At 49.7% G+C, this 15,917-nt stretch overlaps 2 protein-coding genes across 10 annotated transcripts in view; one reads left to right on the top strand and one right to left on the bottom strand.

Annotated features, from left to right (window-relative positions):
- Positions 1-15,917, top strand: part of Adcy6 (adenylate cyclase 6) — a 37,645-nt gene that overhangs the window by 13,972 nt on the left and 7,756 nt on the right. For 7 of the 9 annotated variants that reach the window (XM_042677564.1, XM_042677562.1, XM_042677563.1 and 4 more), the window contains exons 4-22: positions 282-403; positions 496-607; positions 773-900; positions 1,388-1,546; positions 1,624-1,765; positions 2,138-2,266; positions 2,748-2,773; positions 3,037-3,184; positions 3,408-3,505; positions 3,644-3,731; positions 3,849-3,965; positions 4,270-4,428; positions 4,714-4,892; positions 5,953-5,988; positions 6,074-6,203; positions 6,877-7,140; positions 8,585-8,789; positions 10,471-10,595; positions 10,801-12,896. In XM_042677564.1, coding sequence (XP_042533498.1) covers positions 282-403; positions 496-607; positions 773-900; positions 1,388-1,546; positions 1,624-1,765; positions 2,138-2,266; positions 2,748-2,773; positions 3,037-3,184; positions 3,408-3,505; positions 3,644-3,731; positions 3,849-3,965; positions 4,270-4,428; positions 4,714-4,892; positions 5,953-5,988; positions 6,074-6,203; positions 6,877-7,140; positions 8,585-8,789; positions 10,471-10,595; positions 10,801-10,926 — 2,493 coding nt within the window. In that variant the 3' untranslated portion in view covers positions 10,927-12,896. Of the gene's footprint in view, positions 1-281; positions 404-495; positions 608-772; positions 901-1,387; positions 1,547-1,623; positions 1,766-2,137; positions 2,267-2,747; positions 2,774-3,036; positions 3,185-3,407; positions 3,506-3,643; positions 3,732-3,848; positions 3,966-4,269; positions 4,429-4,713; positions 4,893-5,952; positions 5,989-6,073; positions 6,204-6,876; positions 7,141-8,584; positions 8,790-10,470; positions 10,596-10,800; positions 12,897-15,917 lie in introns of those variants that run through there. The other 2 variants (XR_006147140.1, XR_006147141.1) reach the window with 1 other exon arrangement.
- Tex49 (testis expressed 49) overlaps positions 13,628-15,917 on the bottom strand; it is a 30,347-nt gene continuing 28,057 nt past the window's right edge. The window contains exons 4-5 of the mRNA XM_042677565.1: positions 14,191-14,335; positions 13,628-13,801 (exon numbers count right to left, since the gene is read on the bottom strand). Of these exons, the coding sequence (XP_042533499.1) occupies positions 13,753-13,801; positions 14,191-14,335 (194 nt within the window). The 3' untranslated portion in view covers positions 13,628-13,752. The remainder of the gene's footprint in view (positions 13,802-14,190; positions 14,336-15,917) is intronic.

The raw sequence follows: 15,917 nt of genomic DNA on the forward strand, positions 1-15,917 counted from the left end.
ACTGCATCACAGATACCTTTGATCCTGGGGGCCTATCCTGTCCAAGGGTGGGAAAGAGCAGACAAGAGTACATTTAGAGAATTGAATAGGAGCTGGGAAGGGTGGGATGGATGTCTGCTGAGGGCTCAGATGGGTAGAGTCAAACTATGGTCCAGAAGGGAATTTGAAAGCTCAGATCACCAGAAAGGTACAGGAGGGCCCTGGCAATGCAAAATGGCTGGGGGAGGATCAAAATGTGAAACAAAGAAGATAGCAGTGTCCTGTTGGAACCACTGGTCTAGGAGCGGCTGCTACTGTCAGTGTTGCCCCAGCATGTTGCCATGGAGATGAAAGAAGATATCAACACAAAAAAAGAAGACATGATGTTCCACAAGATCTACATCCAGAAGCACGACAATGTCAGGTAGAGATGTCAGGGAGGTGGCGGCGGCGGGGTGTTTAAGAGACTCTTCAAGGGCTTATATGGACTATCTTGTCTTTTGCTGTTGTCCATAGCATCCTATTTGCAGACATTGAGGGCTTCACCAGCCTGGCCTCCCAGTGCACTGCGCAGGAACTGGTCATGACCTTGAATGAGCTCTTTGCCCGGTTTGACAAGCTGGCAGCGGTGAGGGTGCTGGGGCTTGGGGGCAGTTTGGACTGTGGTGAGAACACAGCTTTGCTGGTGGTGGCTGCGGGGTGGGGGGGACATGGGGGGTAGATTAGAGGCTGCAGTGAGGATGGTACATGAGAGAGTAAAGACCTTTCTTTCCCTTCACCTCTCCCCTTTCAGGAAAACCATTGTCTGAGGATCAAGATCTTAGGTGACTGTTACTACTGTGTGTCAGGGCTGCCAGAGGCTCGGGCAGACCATGCCCACTGCTGTGTGGAGATGGGGGTGGACATGATCGAGGCCATCTCGTAAGCAGTGCCCCCTTCCTAGGCTTTCTGGAACTATGGGTGTCCCAGACTGCTTCTATTCTTTGATGTGTCCTCAAGCATTTTGCTTAGTCTTGGTGCTTTATCCTTGAGATCTATTTTATCACTTGGGAAGGGAGTGAGTTTTTCTTCACTTAAACTCCTGAGAATCCTTCAGCTGGCTGGAGGATAGAGGAGACTGGGAAAAGGGGTGTGGGTTGGGGATGCTGAGAATCATAGCTAAACAGGCCAGAGCTGAGAACTGATTCCTCCACTCCCAGCTCAATCTCACAAGATTTGGCCAGGCCCTGATAAACACAAATTCTCCAATCTTTGTTCTTGGGTCCTGTGTGATCTGCCCAAGTCCAGCCAAGGCTGTGCTTCTGTCTGCTGCATCTGGGTCTCTCCTTGCCCATTGGGATGCCTGGGTTCTGGGCTTGGGAGAGGGGAAGACTGTCCCAGGGGTTGATCAGGAGTTTTATCTTCCCAGATTAGTGCGTGAGGTGACAGGCGTGAATGTCAACATGCGTGTGGGCATCCATAGTGGACGTGTGCACTGCGGTGTCCTTGGTCTGCGGAAGTGGCAGTTCGATGTGTGGTCCAACGATGTAACCCTGGCCAACCACATGGAGGCAGGGGGCCGGGCTGGGTGAGTGGAGAGGTCTAGGAGGATGGGAATGGGCATGAGATTGGAGAACCCATATCTCACCTCCCGGCCCCATATAGCCGCATCCACATCACTCGGGCCACGCTGCAGTATCTGAATGGAGACTATGAGGTGGAGCCGGGCCGTGGTGGTGAGCGCAACGCATATCTCAAGGAGCAACGCATTGAGACCTTCCTCATCCTGGGTGCCAGCCAGAAACGGGTCAGAATCAAGGCAGAGCTGGGGTTGGGGAGGGGCAGACAAGGACACGGACAAATGGGAGCCGCAGAATCCTTATTTTGTTGTTGTTGGTGGTGATAGGGCTTGAACTCAGGGCTTGGACACTGTCCCTGAGCTATTTTGCACAAGGCTAGTGTTCTGCCACTCTGAGCCACAGCACCACTTCCGGTTGTCTGTTGGTTAATTGGAGATAAATGTCTTCCAGACTTTCCTGCCTGGGCTGGCTTTGAACTGCAATCCTCAGATCTCAGCCTCCTGAGTAGTTAGGATTACAGGCATGAGCCAGCAGCACCAGGCTAGCAAAAGCCTTCTTAAAGTCCTTCTTTGAGGCTTTATCCATCTCTGCCCACACAGAAAGAGGAAAAGGCCATGCTGGCCAAGCTACAGAGGACACGGGCCAATTCCATGGAAGGACTGATGCCACGCTGGGTTCCTGATCGGGCCTTCTCCCGGACCAAGGACTCCAAGGCGTTCCGCCAGATGGTAAGAGACCTTACTTTCTTGTTTCCCTTAGCACTCAGTTATTCCATGATGCCTTTCCTTTCTGTGATTGCCTTTTCCATATATGCTTTCTGATACAGGGAGTGGGAAGCATGGCTTCATTCCAAGGGCCCTACCCCCAGGTCTTTTTTTTTTTTTTTTTCCAGTCCTGGGGCTTGACCTCTGGGCCTGGGTACTCTGAGCTCCTTTTACTCAAGGCCAGTGCTTGAGCACCTCCACGTCTGGCTTTTTCTGTGATTAATTGGCGATAAGAGTCTCATGTACTTTCCTGACTGGGCTGGCTTCAAACTGTGATCCTGAGATCTCAGTCTCCTGAATAGCTAGGAGTACAGGTGTGAGCCACCAGTGCCTGGCTCCAAGTCTCTTTGGGGGAAACCTCAGCCTAGTTGGGACGTGGGAAGAGACAGCAAAGCAACAGTGGCTGGCCTCTTACCTAACTTACACATTCTGTCCCTTTCTCCAGGGCATTGATGATTCCAGCAAAGACAAGTAAGTCAGAACACTGAGGAAGAGAGGGAGGAGGGAAAAGACTCTGGGATGGGGCTGTGGAAAATGAGAGTCCCCTCTCTCCCGGGCCTTGGGGCTGTGGAAAATGAGAGTCCCCTCTCTCCCGGGCCTTTGATGGGCTGTGTGAGCAGCAGCCACGCAGGCTTCACAGCCCCCTCCCCGCCCTTGGCTGCCTCTGGAGCCCTCCCGTTATCATGTGACCCTTACTGCTCACGCACCTGGTAAAGCAAGTTCCCTGCTCTCAGCCGAGGTGCTCAAGATGCCCTGAACCCTGAGGATGAGGTTGATGAGTTCCTGGGCCGTGCCATTGATGCCCGCAGCATCGATCAGCTGCGGAAGGACCATGTGCGCCGGTTCCTGCTCACCTTCCAGAGAGAGGATCTTGAAAAGAAGGTTTGGGGGATACAGGGAAAAAGGATGAGGTCTGGGGGCTGAGCATAAGAGAGGGATCAGGAGTAATCATTGGGAGTGAGATGTGGGGGCAGGGAGACCACAGAGTGGCATGGACATTCACACTAAATGGGCCAACTCTTTCTTCTCTGAGGGCCCTAGTAGTGCCCTGGGCTTGTTCTTTGCAGAGCAGGGCCTCTCATCCAGCTCCATCTCTTCCTACTAGTACTCACGGAAGGTGGATCCTCGCTTTGGAGCCTATGTTGCCTGTGCCCTGTTGGTCTTCTGTTTCATCTGCTTCATCCAGCTCCTCATCTTCCCACAGTGAGAGTCCTGTCTCTCCTTACCACTTTCTAGAACCTTCCTAAATACCCACACAAGATCCCTATTCCTTGGTGCCTGTTTCAAGGGGGGGACAGGTACGCCCACATCTTCCTGAGTAACCCTTCCCTTCTGTTCCAGCTCCACCCTGATGCTTGGGATCTACATCAGCATCTTCCTGCTGCTGCTGGTCACTGTACTGATCTGTGCTGTGTACTCCTGTGGTTCTGTATGTAAGGGGACTGCCCCAGAGCTCCATATAGTAAGACAGAGGAGGCCATGCGTCATGTTTACTCTTCCCCCTTAGTTAACATGGCATCTGCTTCTTGGTCTTTTGCTACTCCAGCTGTTCCCCAAGGTCCTACAGCGTCTATCCCGGAGCATTGTTCGCTCCCGGGCACACAGCACAGCAGTTGGCATCTTCTCAGTCCTGCTTGTGTTCATCTCTGCCATTGCCAACATGGTAAGGGTCCTGTTGAGAATTGTGCCACCTCTACTCTCTGCCAGTCCCTCTTCTGGGGACTGGGAATGCAGAGGGGAATGACATGTTTCCTGCCCTCAAGGTGCCTACCAGCCCAGAGGAGGAGGAAGAGGAGGATGAGGGAGGGGGTGGGGGGGGGAAGGAGGAGCAAGAGGGGGAAGAAGAGGGTATATCTCTAGTCCTCCCTCTTTGATTTCCTCCACTTCTTGTCATCCTTGAGAACTCATTCCCTGGAATGTGGCCTTTCTTCTCTTTGGTTCTCCTAATATACACCTAATTTTTGCAGTTCACCTGTAACCACACTCCCATACGGACCTGTGCAGCCCAGATGTTGAATTTAACCCCCGCTGACATCACCACCTGCCACCTACAACAGCTCAATTACTCTCTGGGCCTGGATGCTCCCCTGTGTGAGGGCACCGCACCCACCTGCAGCTTCCCTGAGGTGTCCAAGTAGTTCAGACAGGGGGGTCCCCCCTCTATGCCAGGCCTGGTGATGGGCACTGGGGATCCTGAAACTCATGAGAGTCCTCCCAACTCCAGGAGCCATCAGGGATTCTGGGGTAGTATAGGCTGGGAATGGAGGGTGAAGGGAGCTGGAGTTTGAGGGCTGTGGAGGGGAAGATGTATCAGGAAGAAGAGTACAGGGCCCTCCCTGTCCCGGGTGCCCTGGCCTCTTCTGTCACCCAACACTGCCTCTGCCACCATTCTCCCACCCACCCCCCTCCAGTACTTCGTCGGGAACATGCTGCTTAGCCTCTTGGCCAGCTCTGTCTTCCTGCACATCAGCAGCATTGGCAAGTTGGCCATGACTATTGTCTTGGGACTCATCTATTTGGTGCTGCTTCTGCTGGGTCCGGCAGCTACCATCTTTGACAACTATGACCTCCTGCTTGGTGTCCATGGCTTGTAAGTTGATTCTAAGCTTTGTAAGTTACCCAAAGAGTCTCCTTGATGCTGAAGGGTCACTGAGAAGCACTGGAGCCCAGTCCTTTGTGCTTTTAGAATACTACCACTTACCCGTGGGAGAAAGGGAAGAGATGAGGGAGCGCCTGGGACCCTAAGCATTTCGTCCAAGGAAACCCCAATCAAGGGAAATTCCTGTCATTAGGCTAGATTAAAAAAAAAAAAATTCCCTCTCATTTTCATGGTACTTTCCTACTACTCACTGTCATAACCACCTGCTTGGTGGCAGAGCCATACTGGCTAGAAACCAAACCTCTCACTCCTATTTTTTTTTGTTTTGCTTTGTTTTGTTTTGGTCAGATTTAGGGCTTGAACTAGGGCCTGGGTGCTGTCCCTGAGCTATTTTGCTCAAGGTTAGCACTCTACCACGTTGAGTCACTGTGCCACATCTGATTTTCTGGTAGTTAATTGGAGGCAAGAGTCTTATGGACTTTCCTGCTGAGGGTTCACTTTGAACCGTGATCCTCAGATCTCAGCCTCCTGAAAAGCTAGGATTACAGGCGTGAGCCTCCAGTGCCCCGCCCGACTCCTCTGTTTTGAGGTTTATTTTTGGACACCACACTTGCTTTTCCTCTGCAAACTCCTATCTTTTGTGATATGTGGCCACAGTTGGTTGTAGAAAGAGCCTTTGGAGCTGGGCACCAATTGTTCACACCTGTAATCCTAGCTATTCAGGAGGCTAAGATCTGAGAATCGAGGTTCAAAGCCAATCTGGGCAGAAAAGTCCTCAAAAACCGGAGATGGGGGCTGGGAAGGTGGCTCAGTGGTAGAATGTTAGAATGCTTGCCTTGCATGCATGAGGCCCTGGGTTCCATTCCTCAGTACTACATACACAGAAAAAGCCGGAAGTGGTTCTATGGCTTAAGTGGTAGAGCACTAGCCTTGAAGGGACCAGCTGAGGGACAGTGCCCAGGCCCAGAGTTCAAGCCCTACAATTGACCAAAAATAAAAATTGACCTCCGTGACCTTCCCAGTGACTTTGTCTTTTGTATCTTCCTGCCAGGGCTTCTTCCAATGAGACCTTTAATGAGCTGGAATGGTAAGCGTAGGTTCCAGGGAGGCAAAGGGTAAGTCTGGCCGATGCCTCCTTCAGATACCAAGCATACCTCTCTGCTTATCTTCAGCCCAGCTTCAGGGAGAGTGGCCCTCAAATACATGACCCCCGTGATTCTGCTGGTGTTTGTGCTGGCACTGTATCTGCATGCCCAGCAGGTGGAGTCAACAGCTCGCCTGGACTTCCTCTGGAAACTGCAGGTGACTTGGGTGGGGGAGGAGGAGGAGTATGGGGGCAGAGCCTAGGTCAAGTTGCAGATACATCTCTTGCTATCTGGCCAAGGCTCAGGCCCCTAAGTCTAAAGTCTGTCCTGGCTCCATGCCTCTTTGTACCTATTTTCCGTCTCCTACCCCATTCTTTATCTGTTCCCTACATTTGTGTGTGTGTGTGTGTGTGTGTGTGTGTGTGTGTGTGTGTGCTGGTACTGGGGCTTGAACTCAGGGCCAGGGCACTCTATACTTTAGTGTTTTGCTCAAGGCTGGTGCTCTACCACTTGAATAAGACCTCCACTTCTGGCTTTTTGGTGGTTAATTGGAGACAAAGAGTCTCAAGGACTTTCACTTCAAATTCAGATCTCAGCCTCCTGAGTAGCTAGAATTACAGGCTACAGAATTGCATGTATTCTTTTTTTTTTTTTTTTTTTTTTGGTTGGTTGTGGGGTTTGAACTCAGGGCCTAGGTGCTGTCCCTGAGTGTCTTTGTGATCAAGGCCAGTGCTCTACCACTTGAGCTGAGCCTCAGCACCACTTCCTTGCCCATTCTTTAGGCCTCATCTGTCCTAAGCTTTTCTTTCTGCATGTGATTCTCTCTGGTGCCCATTTTGACCACTGTGTTCCTCCTTGGTGACTGCTGGGCAATGGTGTGGTATCCACAGGCAACAGGGGAGAAGGAAGAGATGGAGGAGCTCCAGGCTTACAACCGGCGGCTTCTGCATAACATTCTGCCCAAGGATGTGGCTGCTCACTTCCTGGCCCGGGAACGCCGGAATGATGAGCTCTACTATCAGTCGTGTGAATGCGTGGCTGTTATGTTTGCCTCCATTGCCAATTTCTCTGAGTTCTATGTGGAGTTGGAGGCAAACAATGAGGGTGTCGAGTGCCTGCGGCTGCTCAATGAGATCATCGCTGACTTTGATGAGGTACTTATCTATTGGCTGGCGCTGGCTGAGGACCAGGGTTGAAGACCCTGGTTGAAAGGGGTGTGTGCTACTGGGATAACAGGAGATTTGATGAGGGTCCCAGGTGTCACAGGTGGGGGTAAGGAGAGGTAGGAACAGGAACCCAGGAAGTATGAAAGGCAGCTAAGGGAAGTATGAAAGGCAGCTCCAGTGGGGTGTGTAGGCTTATCTTTATTGGAGAACAAAGGAGAACATAAAGAACTGTGTGGGACAAGATAGGTAGCAATATTAACTAGTAATATTTAGTATTATACTTAGTGTTTTTATTATGTATTATATTATTATGTTATAATTTTATTATAATAATTAGTATTATAACAGAGAAAAGCAAGCTGGGTGCTGGTGGCTCACACCTGTAATCCTAGCTACACAGGAGGCTGAGATCTTAAAATTGAGGTTGGAAGCCAGCCTGGGCAACCAAGTCTGTGAGACTCTTAATCTCTAATTAACTACCTGAAAAGCTGGAAGTAGAGCTGTGGCTGAAGAGATGCTCAAGAGCACCAGCCTTGAGCAACATAGCTCAGGGACAGTGCCTGGGCTCTGAGTTCGAGCCTTAAAACCAGCACAAAATAAATAAAAAGAGGAAAGCAATAGTGTATGGGCTGAGACCTGTGAGGACAAGTTATATAAAATGGTCCCTTGAGAAAATGCAAGAAAAATGTGAGAAAGGATCCTGAATACTTGGGTCAAGAACAGACCTTCGGAAGTGGCACTGTAGCTCAAGTGGTAGAGCGTTAGCCTGGAGCTGTAGAGCTGAGGGACAGCACTCAGGCCCAGAGTTCAAGCCCCATGACCAAAAAAAAAAAAAAAAAAGAAAGAAAGAACAGACCTTCACTGGGCACTGGTGGCTCACGCCTCTAATCCTGGCTACTCAGGAGGTTGAGATCTGAGGATCATGGTTCAAAGCCAGCCCAGGCAGAAAAATCGTGAGACTCTTATCTCCAGTTGGCACTGTGGCTCAAAGTGTTAGAGCATTGGCCTTAAAAAAGCACAGGGACAGAGCCCCATGACCAGCAAGAACCGCCCTCCCTCCCGCCCCCCCCCCGCCCCCCCCCCCTTCACTGTTCAGAGGAAGGCCCTTCCTTACTATGGTACTCAGTTCCCCAAAAGGAGTTACTGCTTAACCTTCTCTCTGCTATCCTATATTCTGTGAGGGGCCATCCCACTTAGCCTTTCAGAAAAGGTTGTATGCGTAATTCTTGTCCTAGGGTCTTGGATTGTTTGGTTTCTTGACTCCTCAGACCAGCCCTGAAAGTGGCCGTTGGAATGGAACCATCTACTAAATGAGGGGCTCTATTGAGACAGGGAAGAGTGGAAGCCAGCCAAAGCAGGGCATGGATGAACTGTGGGGAAGGCTGTGTTTGGTTTCTTTGCTTTGATAGCCAGATCCCTTGTGTTTGTCCAGATCATCAGTGAGGAGCGGTTCCGGCAGCTGGAGAAGATCAAGACCATTGGTAGCACATACATGGCTGCATCTGGGCTGAATGCCAGCACCTATGATCAGGTGGGCCGCTCCCACATCACCGCCCTGGCCGACTACGCCATGCGGCTCATGGAGCAGATGAAGCACATCAATGAACACTCCTTCAATAATTTCCAGATGAAGATTGGTGAGAGGACCTGGTCCTTTGACAGATTTCCCCCAGGACTCGTTTCTGGGTGAAGCTGAGGGTACAGGCTGGGATGGGGTCACAGGGGTGGAGCTTCTTCTCCTTCCCACCTTTTTTTTTTCTTCTTCTTCTTCTGGTTGTGGGGATTGAACTCAGGGCCTAGGTGCTGTCCCTGAGCTTTTTGGCTCAAGTCTAGTACTCTACCACTTTGAGCCACAACACCACTTCTGTTTCTCTGGTGGTTGATTGGAGATAAGAGTTTGATGGCCTTTCTTGCCTGGGGTGGTTTAGAACCAAGATCCTCAGATCTCAGCCTCATGAGTAGCTAGGATTGTAGTGAATCTCTAGCGCCCAGCTTCCTTCCCACCTTTGATATCACCTATCATAGCAAGAACAGAGACTAGACTTGGCACCAGTGGCTCTCATCTGTAATCCTAGCTATTCAGGCTGAGATGGGAGGATCACAGTCCCCAGCCTAGGCTTCTGTCAGAATCTTATCTCTAATTATCCTTCAAAAAACCAGAAGTGGAGGTGTGGTTCAATTGATAAATTGCCAGCCTTGAGTGAAAAAGCTAAGGAACAATGGCCAGCTCCTGAGTTCTAGTCCCAAGTACAGATACAGACACAGACACAGATACACACACACACACACACACACACACACACACACACACACACACACACACACACACGGAGACTGTTTACTGTGAGTCTACAGTGTGCTGTGCTCTGTCCTTATATTTTTAGCACATTTTAATCCTCACATTATTATCCCCCTTTTTAAAGATAAGGAGACTGTCAGAGATTACTCACTCAAGGTCAAATGTCTAGTAAGTGGCTGAGCAGGGGAGTGACACCAAGTTTATCTAAACTCCAGTGCTTGAGTCTTTATCTGTAGCCAGTCTGCTAGAAGTGTTTCCTCTCAGATGAACTGGCGGCAGGCAGTGGTTAGTTAATAGATGGTTCTGGAGTCAGACTAGTTTGTTACAATGGCTGCTCTAGCTACCGTAGTTTTTTTTGTTTGTTTTTTGCCAGTCCTGGGCCTTGAACTCGGGGCCTGGGCACTGTCCCTGAGCTTTTTCTGTGTATGTGGTACTGAGGAATGGAACCCAGGGCTTCATGCATGCTAGGCAAGCACTCTACCACTAAGCCACATTCTCAGCTACTATTTACTGTATCACCCTAGTACCTTGTCTATAAAATATGGATAGTACTGCTTAGCTTTGAGAGGTGTTGCAGAAGCAACAGCGTAAAATGCTTCTTCTGGTAGCTTGCACAGAGTAGCTTCTGTTACAACATGGTTTTCTAGACTCCCAAGGAGAAATCTTCCTCTTTGTGTGTGTGTGTGTGTGTGTGTGTGTGTGTGTGTATGTTGATACTTGGACTTGAACTCAGGGCCTTGGTGCTGTCCCTTAGCTTTTTTGCTTAAGGCTGATGCTCTATCACTTGAGCTACACCTCTACTTCCAGCTTTTTGCTGGTTACTTAAGAGAGAATACTCTCACAGACTTTCTTACTTGGGCTAGCTTCGAACTAGGATTATGGGTGTGAGCCACTGGCCCTCAGCTCCTTTTCTATTTTTTTCCTCTGGCTCCTCAAGGTGCCAGCAGGTGGGATAACTCCCATGGGCTGGCCCTGGTGCACCCACTAGCCCTGATGCCTTGCTGTTCTCCCCGCCTCAGGACTGAACATGGGCCCAGTTGTAGCAGGCGTCATTGGGGCTCGGAAACCACAGTATGACATCTGGGGGAACACAGTGAATGTCTCTAGTCGTATGGACAGCACAGGGGTTCCTGATCGAATACAGGTGAGGGGGATGTGAGCCAAGGCTGGGAGAGGGGCATGGATACAGACAGCTTCCAGGTCTTTCTATGGGACAGAGGCAGGGTGGCAGTCTTCTGTGGCTGGTGGGGTGGGGGGAGGGGAGCTAGCCTGTCTAGAGAGCCCATGTTCTTCTGCAAATGTAGCAGGATAGATTTTGGGCTAAGCAGGTTCCTCTCCCATTCCCCCAGGTGACCACGGACCTGTACCAGGTTCTAGCTGCCAAGGGCTACCAACTGGAGTGTCGAGGGGTGGTCAAGGTAAAGGGCAAGGGAGAGATGACCACCTACTTCCTCAATGGGGGCCCTAGCAGTTAGCAGGGCCCAGCTACACATTCACCTGAAGGGATCAAGGTGGGCATTGAGTGAACTCTGCTTGCATGGGCGAGCTGTGGCAAGTGGCACTGAGCCTCCAGATCTTGCTAATGACAAAAAGGGAACACTCCAGCAGGCTGTGCCTGGACGATGGACCAATGCCTCCGACTGGATAATCCAAGAAGCAATTATCCAAGCAACTTTCTTCTTTTACTTGGGACAGGCCTGTTCCCTCTCCACGTTCTTCCAGTGTTTGGGAGCAGTCGAGGGGACAGCAGCAGAAGTGGAGGTAGCCCTACCTTCCTGCCTGAGGAATTTAAAGGGCAACTTGCCATGCCTAACTGTTTCCCTGTCTGTGGGCAATGGGCTCAGGGCTTGGTCCTTCCTTCCTTTCTTCTTGTTTTTGTTTTTGTTTTTTCCCTGGGAATATTTTGTACAGAGGCTGGGGCAGGCATGAGGAGTGCCTATGCCATGCTTGCCTTTGCTATACCCAAAACCAGTTTTTGGGTACCACTAGCCTCAGCTAGTTTTGTTTGTTTGTTTTCCTAGCTGCAGGGCAAAGGAAGGGACCCAGCTCTGTTCACATTTCAGGGGAATATTTCCATTTGCCAAATCCTAGTCCTATGATCTGTCCCCAAAGGGGAACAAAGGGACCTCTGACAGCTCAGAGTTAAGCCTCGATTCCTACATGCTCCAGGGAAAGAGGTGTCTGGGTCTCACTGGTACTGTGAAAATGCCCAGCCAGAGAGAAAGCCTGTGTGTGTGTGGATGTCAGAAGATCAGGAGCTGGACGTTCACTTACAGGTGCCAAAGAGTGCAGGAGGCCAGGGAGGGGCCAGTATTAGCTCCCTCGATGGCTCCTCCGGCTGTCTGTGGGCAAAGCGGGGCGGGCGGGGCATGGAGCATCTCTACCCCTTCTGTTGCCAAATAGAAAAGGGTCAGGGCACTTTAAGGAAGATGACCCTGATCCCAAACCTGGTCCCACCCCAAGACTGGCACTGGGGAGGACCTGTGTGTTTGTGTAACTGTGTGTGCATGTTGCTGTTTGTGTGCATATCTGTTTTCCAGGTCTGTGTGTGTCCTTGTGCTCCTGCTCCTCAGCTGTCCACCTGGGCTGCCCCTCTCCTAGGGGCCTCTGTCTTCTGGGATTAAGGCAGGGTTTCATGTTGCAAGAGATGGAGAGAGATGCCCGGGTAGTACAGAGGAGAATGGGGGTGTGTGATAGAAAAAGGATGGGCCTGGGGAGAGGAGTTCCTTTTTTTTTTTGTGCCAAATCCCTAAGTGCCGTTTTGGGGGCCATGTGTGCAGTATGACTGTCTCCCCGCCTGGGGCAGGGACCCAAGCAAGCATTTGCTTGAGCTCCAGTGCTCTATGCACTGGAACTGTCTGGGGTTTTGGTGGCCAAAAGCCCAGAAAATTTCTGGGTTTGCCAGCTTGTGTCCTGGAATGTTGTAGGCATTGTGACTGGGGTAGTAGCATGGGCTCCCTCTGAGGACCCAGATACTGGTACTAGGGGATGGGGGCAGGGAAACCTTCAACTTCAGTCTCAGTCTAGCCCAGCTAGACTAGCCCCAGCTCCCAATCCCTGTGAAACATGCAAATGCTGGTAGACAGGTTAGGAAGTTGGACTCTAGATTCCCTTCCTGCCCTTGCCTTCCTTTTACCCCTTTCCCTGCATCCTCCTTGACTCTGGCCTGAAGTAACTGGTGCCTTGGTTTCTTTTCCTGTACCTATTTAAGCCAGAGGCAGTAGCCTGAATTTTGCTTGAAGTTGACTAGGAAGGCAGAGGAGAAAGAGGTTGGGGGAAGGGAGGAGTGGAAGGGACAGGAAGTTTTCTTGCCTATCCTTATGCTTCTTCTGATACCAGCTCCCTGCAAGAGGCCTGATTTCTGGCTTGGTACTGCCTGCTTTGGAGATTTTCATGAATCAACAAATGGGCCACCAGGCAACTCATTTGCCAAATCAGAGAAGGGGGTGGAAAAACTATTTGGTTTAGACAGAAAACTGACTCCCCTCCCCCCCAGCCATATCCCAGAAGAGGAGGGAATGGTTGGTGCCATGGAGTAGGGATGAGGGGGTAAGTAAGCCAGGGTGGGAAACCCTTGGCCTTGGGGGACTTGTCTCTGCTTCTTGCCAGGCGGGAGGGGCCTCCCCACACCCCGGCTCCCTGTGCCACAGTGCCAGCTATGCCCTTCCTCTGGATTACCATCGCTCTTTTTCCTCACCGTTGGTAGGGGAGTCAGGGGCTGAGAGGCCATGGGCTTTGGTTTTATAATGTAACCACTGTGGGAGTGGGGGAAGGTGGTGTACCATGTATTTCAGTGAAATATTTAATATATTTAAATATCAATAAAATCAAGACGCTTTGTAAAACTCCCTGTTCTCTGCAGCTGTTCTGGGCCCTGGGTTGGGTCAGATATGACAAAGCCACATCAGTGGTTTCTTGCCCCAAGGCTCTATGGGCCTCTTTCATCTATGGTCCTAGAGCTTTGGGTGGCTTTCTACCTGCCAGGATGAAGCTACAATGCCTTGGGAGAAGCTTGACTACACTAAGCTCTTCAGCATGGCAGAGGCCATTGTGTTTTCCCAGATGTATAGCTCTGACTTATACTGTTTTCTTTCCAGCACCTTGGCCCCTCCAGACCTCTTATGCCAAGTCCTACACGCCTTTCATAGGAATCAGAGCCATGGGAGCATTTCCCTGTTCCCTACCAACAGTGCACAAAGTGGTGTCTGGTCCCATCTTTTACTCTGCTTTGTTGAACCCTCTCCCCACTAGTCAGTCACTATTCCTTCCACACTTCATCTTGTCCTTCTGCGACCACATCCTCAATAGAGACTGAAGGTTCTGTCGCTTAGAATAGAGTGCTCCATAAATCTGAAATGGAGAAAATGCATCTCAGGTTCAGCCAGGCCAGGCAGGAGGGTGTATGATTTGGGGGCACCCCAAGATTGTCTCAGGATAGAGTGGGGGAGGTAATACTGATGAAGTAGGACTACTGCCAGTAGGGTGGTGGTTGGAAAGAGTGGAGAGACGGAGATGAAGAGAGCAGAAACATCCTCGGCTCCTACAGGAATGCTATGGACATTGGTGTTGGGCCTGCTGAGAGGTGAAGAGCAGTGACACGTTTTTAACTCCATTGAAGGAAATCTTACCCAAACCTCTCTAATTCCCCATTGTGAGTGATGCTGAAACTGGTCTGAAGGGTTGCAGTAAAGAGAAGAATATTTCTCTTGGTGACCCACCCTGACCCCTCTCAGCCTAACCTGGTCATTGGACTCTTAATGAGGCAATGGCGTGGATTCCAGATCCAAGGCATAGCTTCTTCTGGACTCATTCCTGGGTCATTGGATCGCCAGAAGCTGAAGTTCTGAGCATCAGTCAGAGGGACTCTGAAGACCTGATTGGGGACTGAATAGGTTGGGAGAAAAGCAGGTATTTGGACTCCTCAAATTTACCATTACAAAAGTATAGGCCAGCAGCTGGGCCTGGCCAGGTGCTGAGAGGTTCTGGGCATGTCACCACACCTTGCTTCACTTCCGGATTCCAGCATTCATACCCTTCTTGGTCTGGTGAATTAGTGTTGGTTCTTCCTGCTGCTCCTAAGCCCATATCCAAGGGAGCTTCCCCCAAGTGCTCTGACAGTTAAAAATCAAGTGATCAAATTTGCTTGGAAAGATAGGGTCCACTGAGATAATGATTTTTTTTTTCTGGGCTTGATCTTCATTTCTTTCCTTTCTAAAATAAAGCACTCCAGGCAAATCTCTGAAACTTAATTATCTCTACCTTACTTGGAGATACAAACATATCAAATGCCTATTATTCTAGATGTAGAAGTGCTTTTAAAAATTAGGAAGTTCATGAGACTCCTATCTCCAATTGACTACCAAAAAAAGTCAGAAATTGAAGAGTTAGAGTGCTAGCCTTGAGCAGAAAACCTCAGAGACAATGCCCAGGCCCTGAGTTCAAGCCTCAGGACCAGCACAATTTTTTTATTATTATTATCAGGCTTATCATCAGGCCATTAGAGGCTCACGTCTATAATTCTAGCTACTCAGGAGGCTGAGATCTGAGGATTGATATTCCAAGTCAGTCTGGGCAGGAAAGTCTGAAACTCTTTTTGTTTTTTGTTTTTGGGTCCAGTCATGGCCTGGGTGCTGTCCCTCAGCTCTTCAACTCAAGGCTAGTTCTCTACCACTTGAGCCACAGCGACACTTCCGGTTTTTTTCTTTTTGCTTATGTGGAGCTGAGGAATCGAACCCAGGGCCTCATGCATGCAAGGCAAGCGCTCTACCACTGAGCCACCTTCCCAGCCAAAGTCTGAAACTCTTATCTCTAATTAACTGCCAAAAAGCTGGAAGTGGATCTGTGGCTCAAGTAATAGAACACTAGCCTTGAGAAAAACAATCTCAGGGACAGCACCCTATATACATACATACATACATATATATATATATATATACATATATGTATATATGTATATATATATATATGTATATATATATATATATATGTATATATTTGGGGGAAGTGGGCTCATGCCTACTTGGAAGACTGAGAGCAGGGGGCTTTCAGTTCAAGGTCAGTCTGACAGAAAAGTTTGACGGAGCCCTTTCTCAGTCCATAGCTGAGCATAATGGCACACACCTGTTATTTTAGCTCTGGGAAGCCTAAAATAGGAGGGTCAGAATCCAAGCATGGGCCTGAGCAGGAAGTAGTCCCTATTTCAAATGCAAAATGTACAAAAAAGGCTGGAGGCATGACTCAATAGTAGAGGGCTAGCAATCTCAAGCTCTGAGGTTCAAACCCAGTATCACCAAAATATTTTTTTTTTTGAGAGTGGGCACTGGGGATGTAGTTCAGTGGAAGAGCATTTGCCTAGTATGTGTGAGGCCCTGCGTTCCATTTCTAACAGCACAAATGTATTTCTTTGGATAAATATATTTAGATTAATTACTACTATATAAAATTTGACATTTTTAGAGCTGGACAT

This window comes from Dipodomys spectabilis, unplaced genomic scaffold (genome assembly GCF_019054845.1).
Source record: "Dipodomys spectabilis isolate Male_0828 unplaced genomic scaffold, ASM1905484v1 ptg000039l, whole genome shotgun sequence".
Classification (NCBI taxonomy): domain Eukaryota; kingdom Metazoa; phylum Chordata; class Mammalia; order Rodentia; family Heteromyidae; genus Dipodomys; species Dipodomys spectabilis.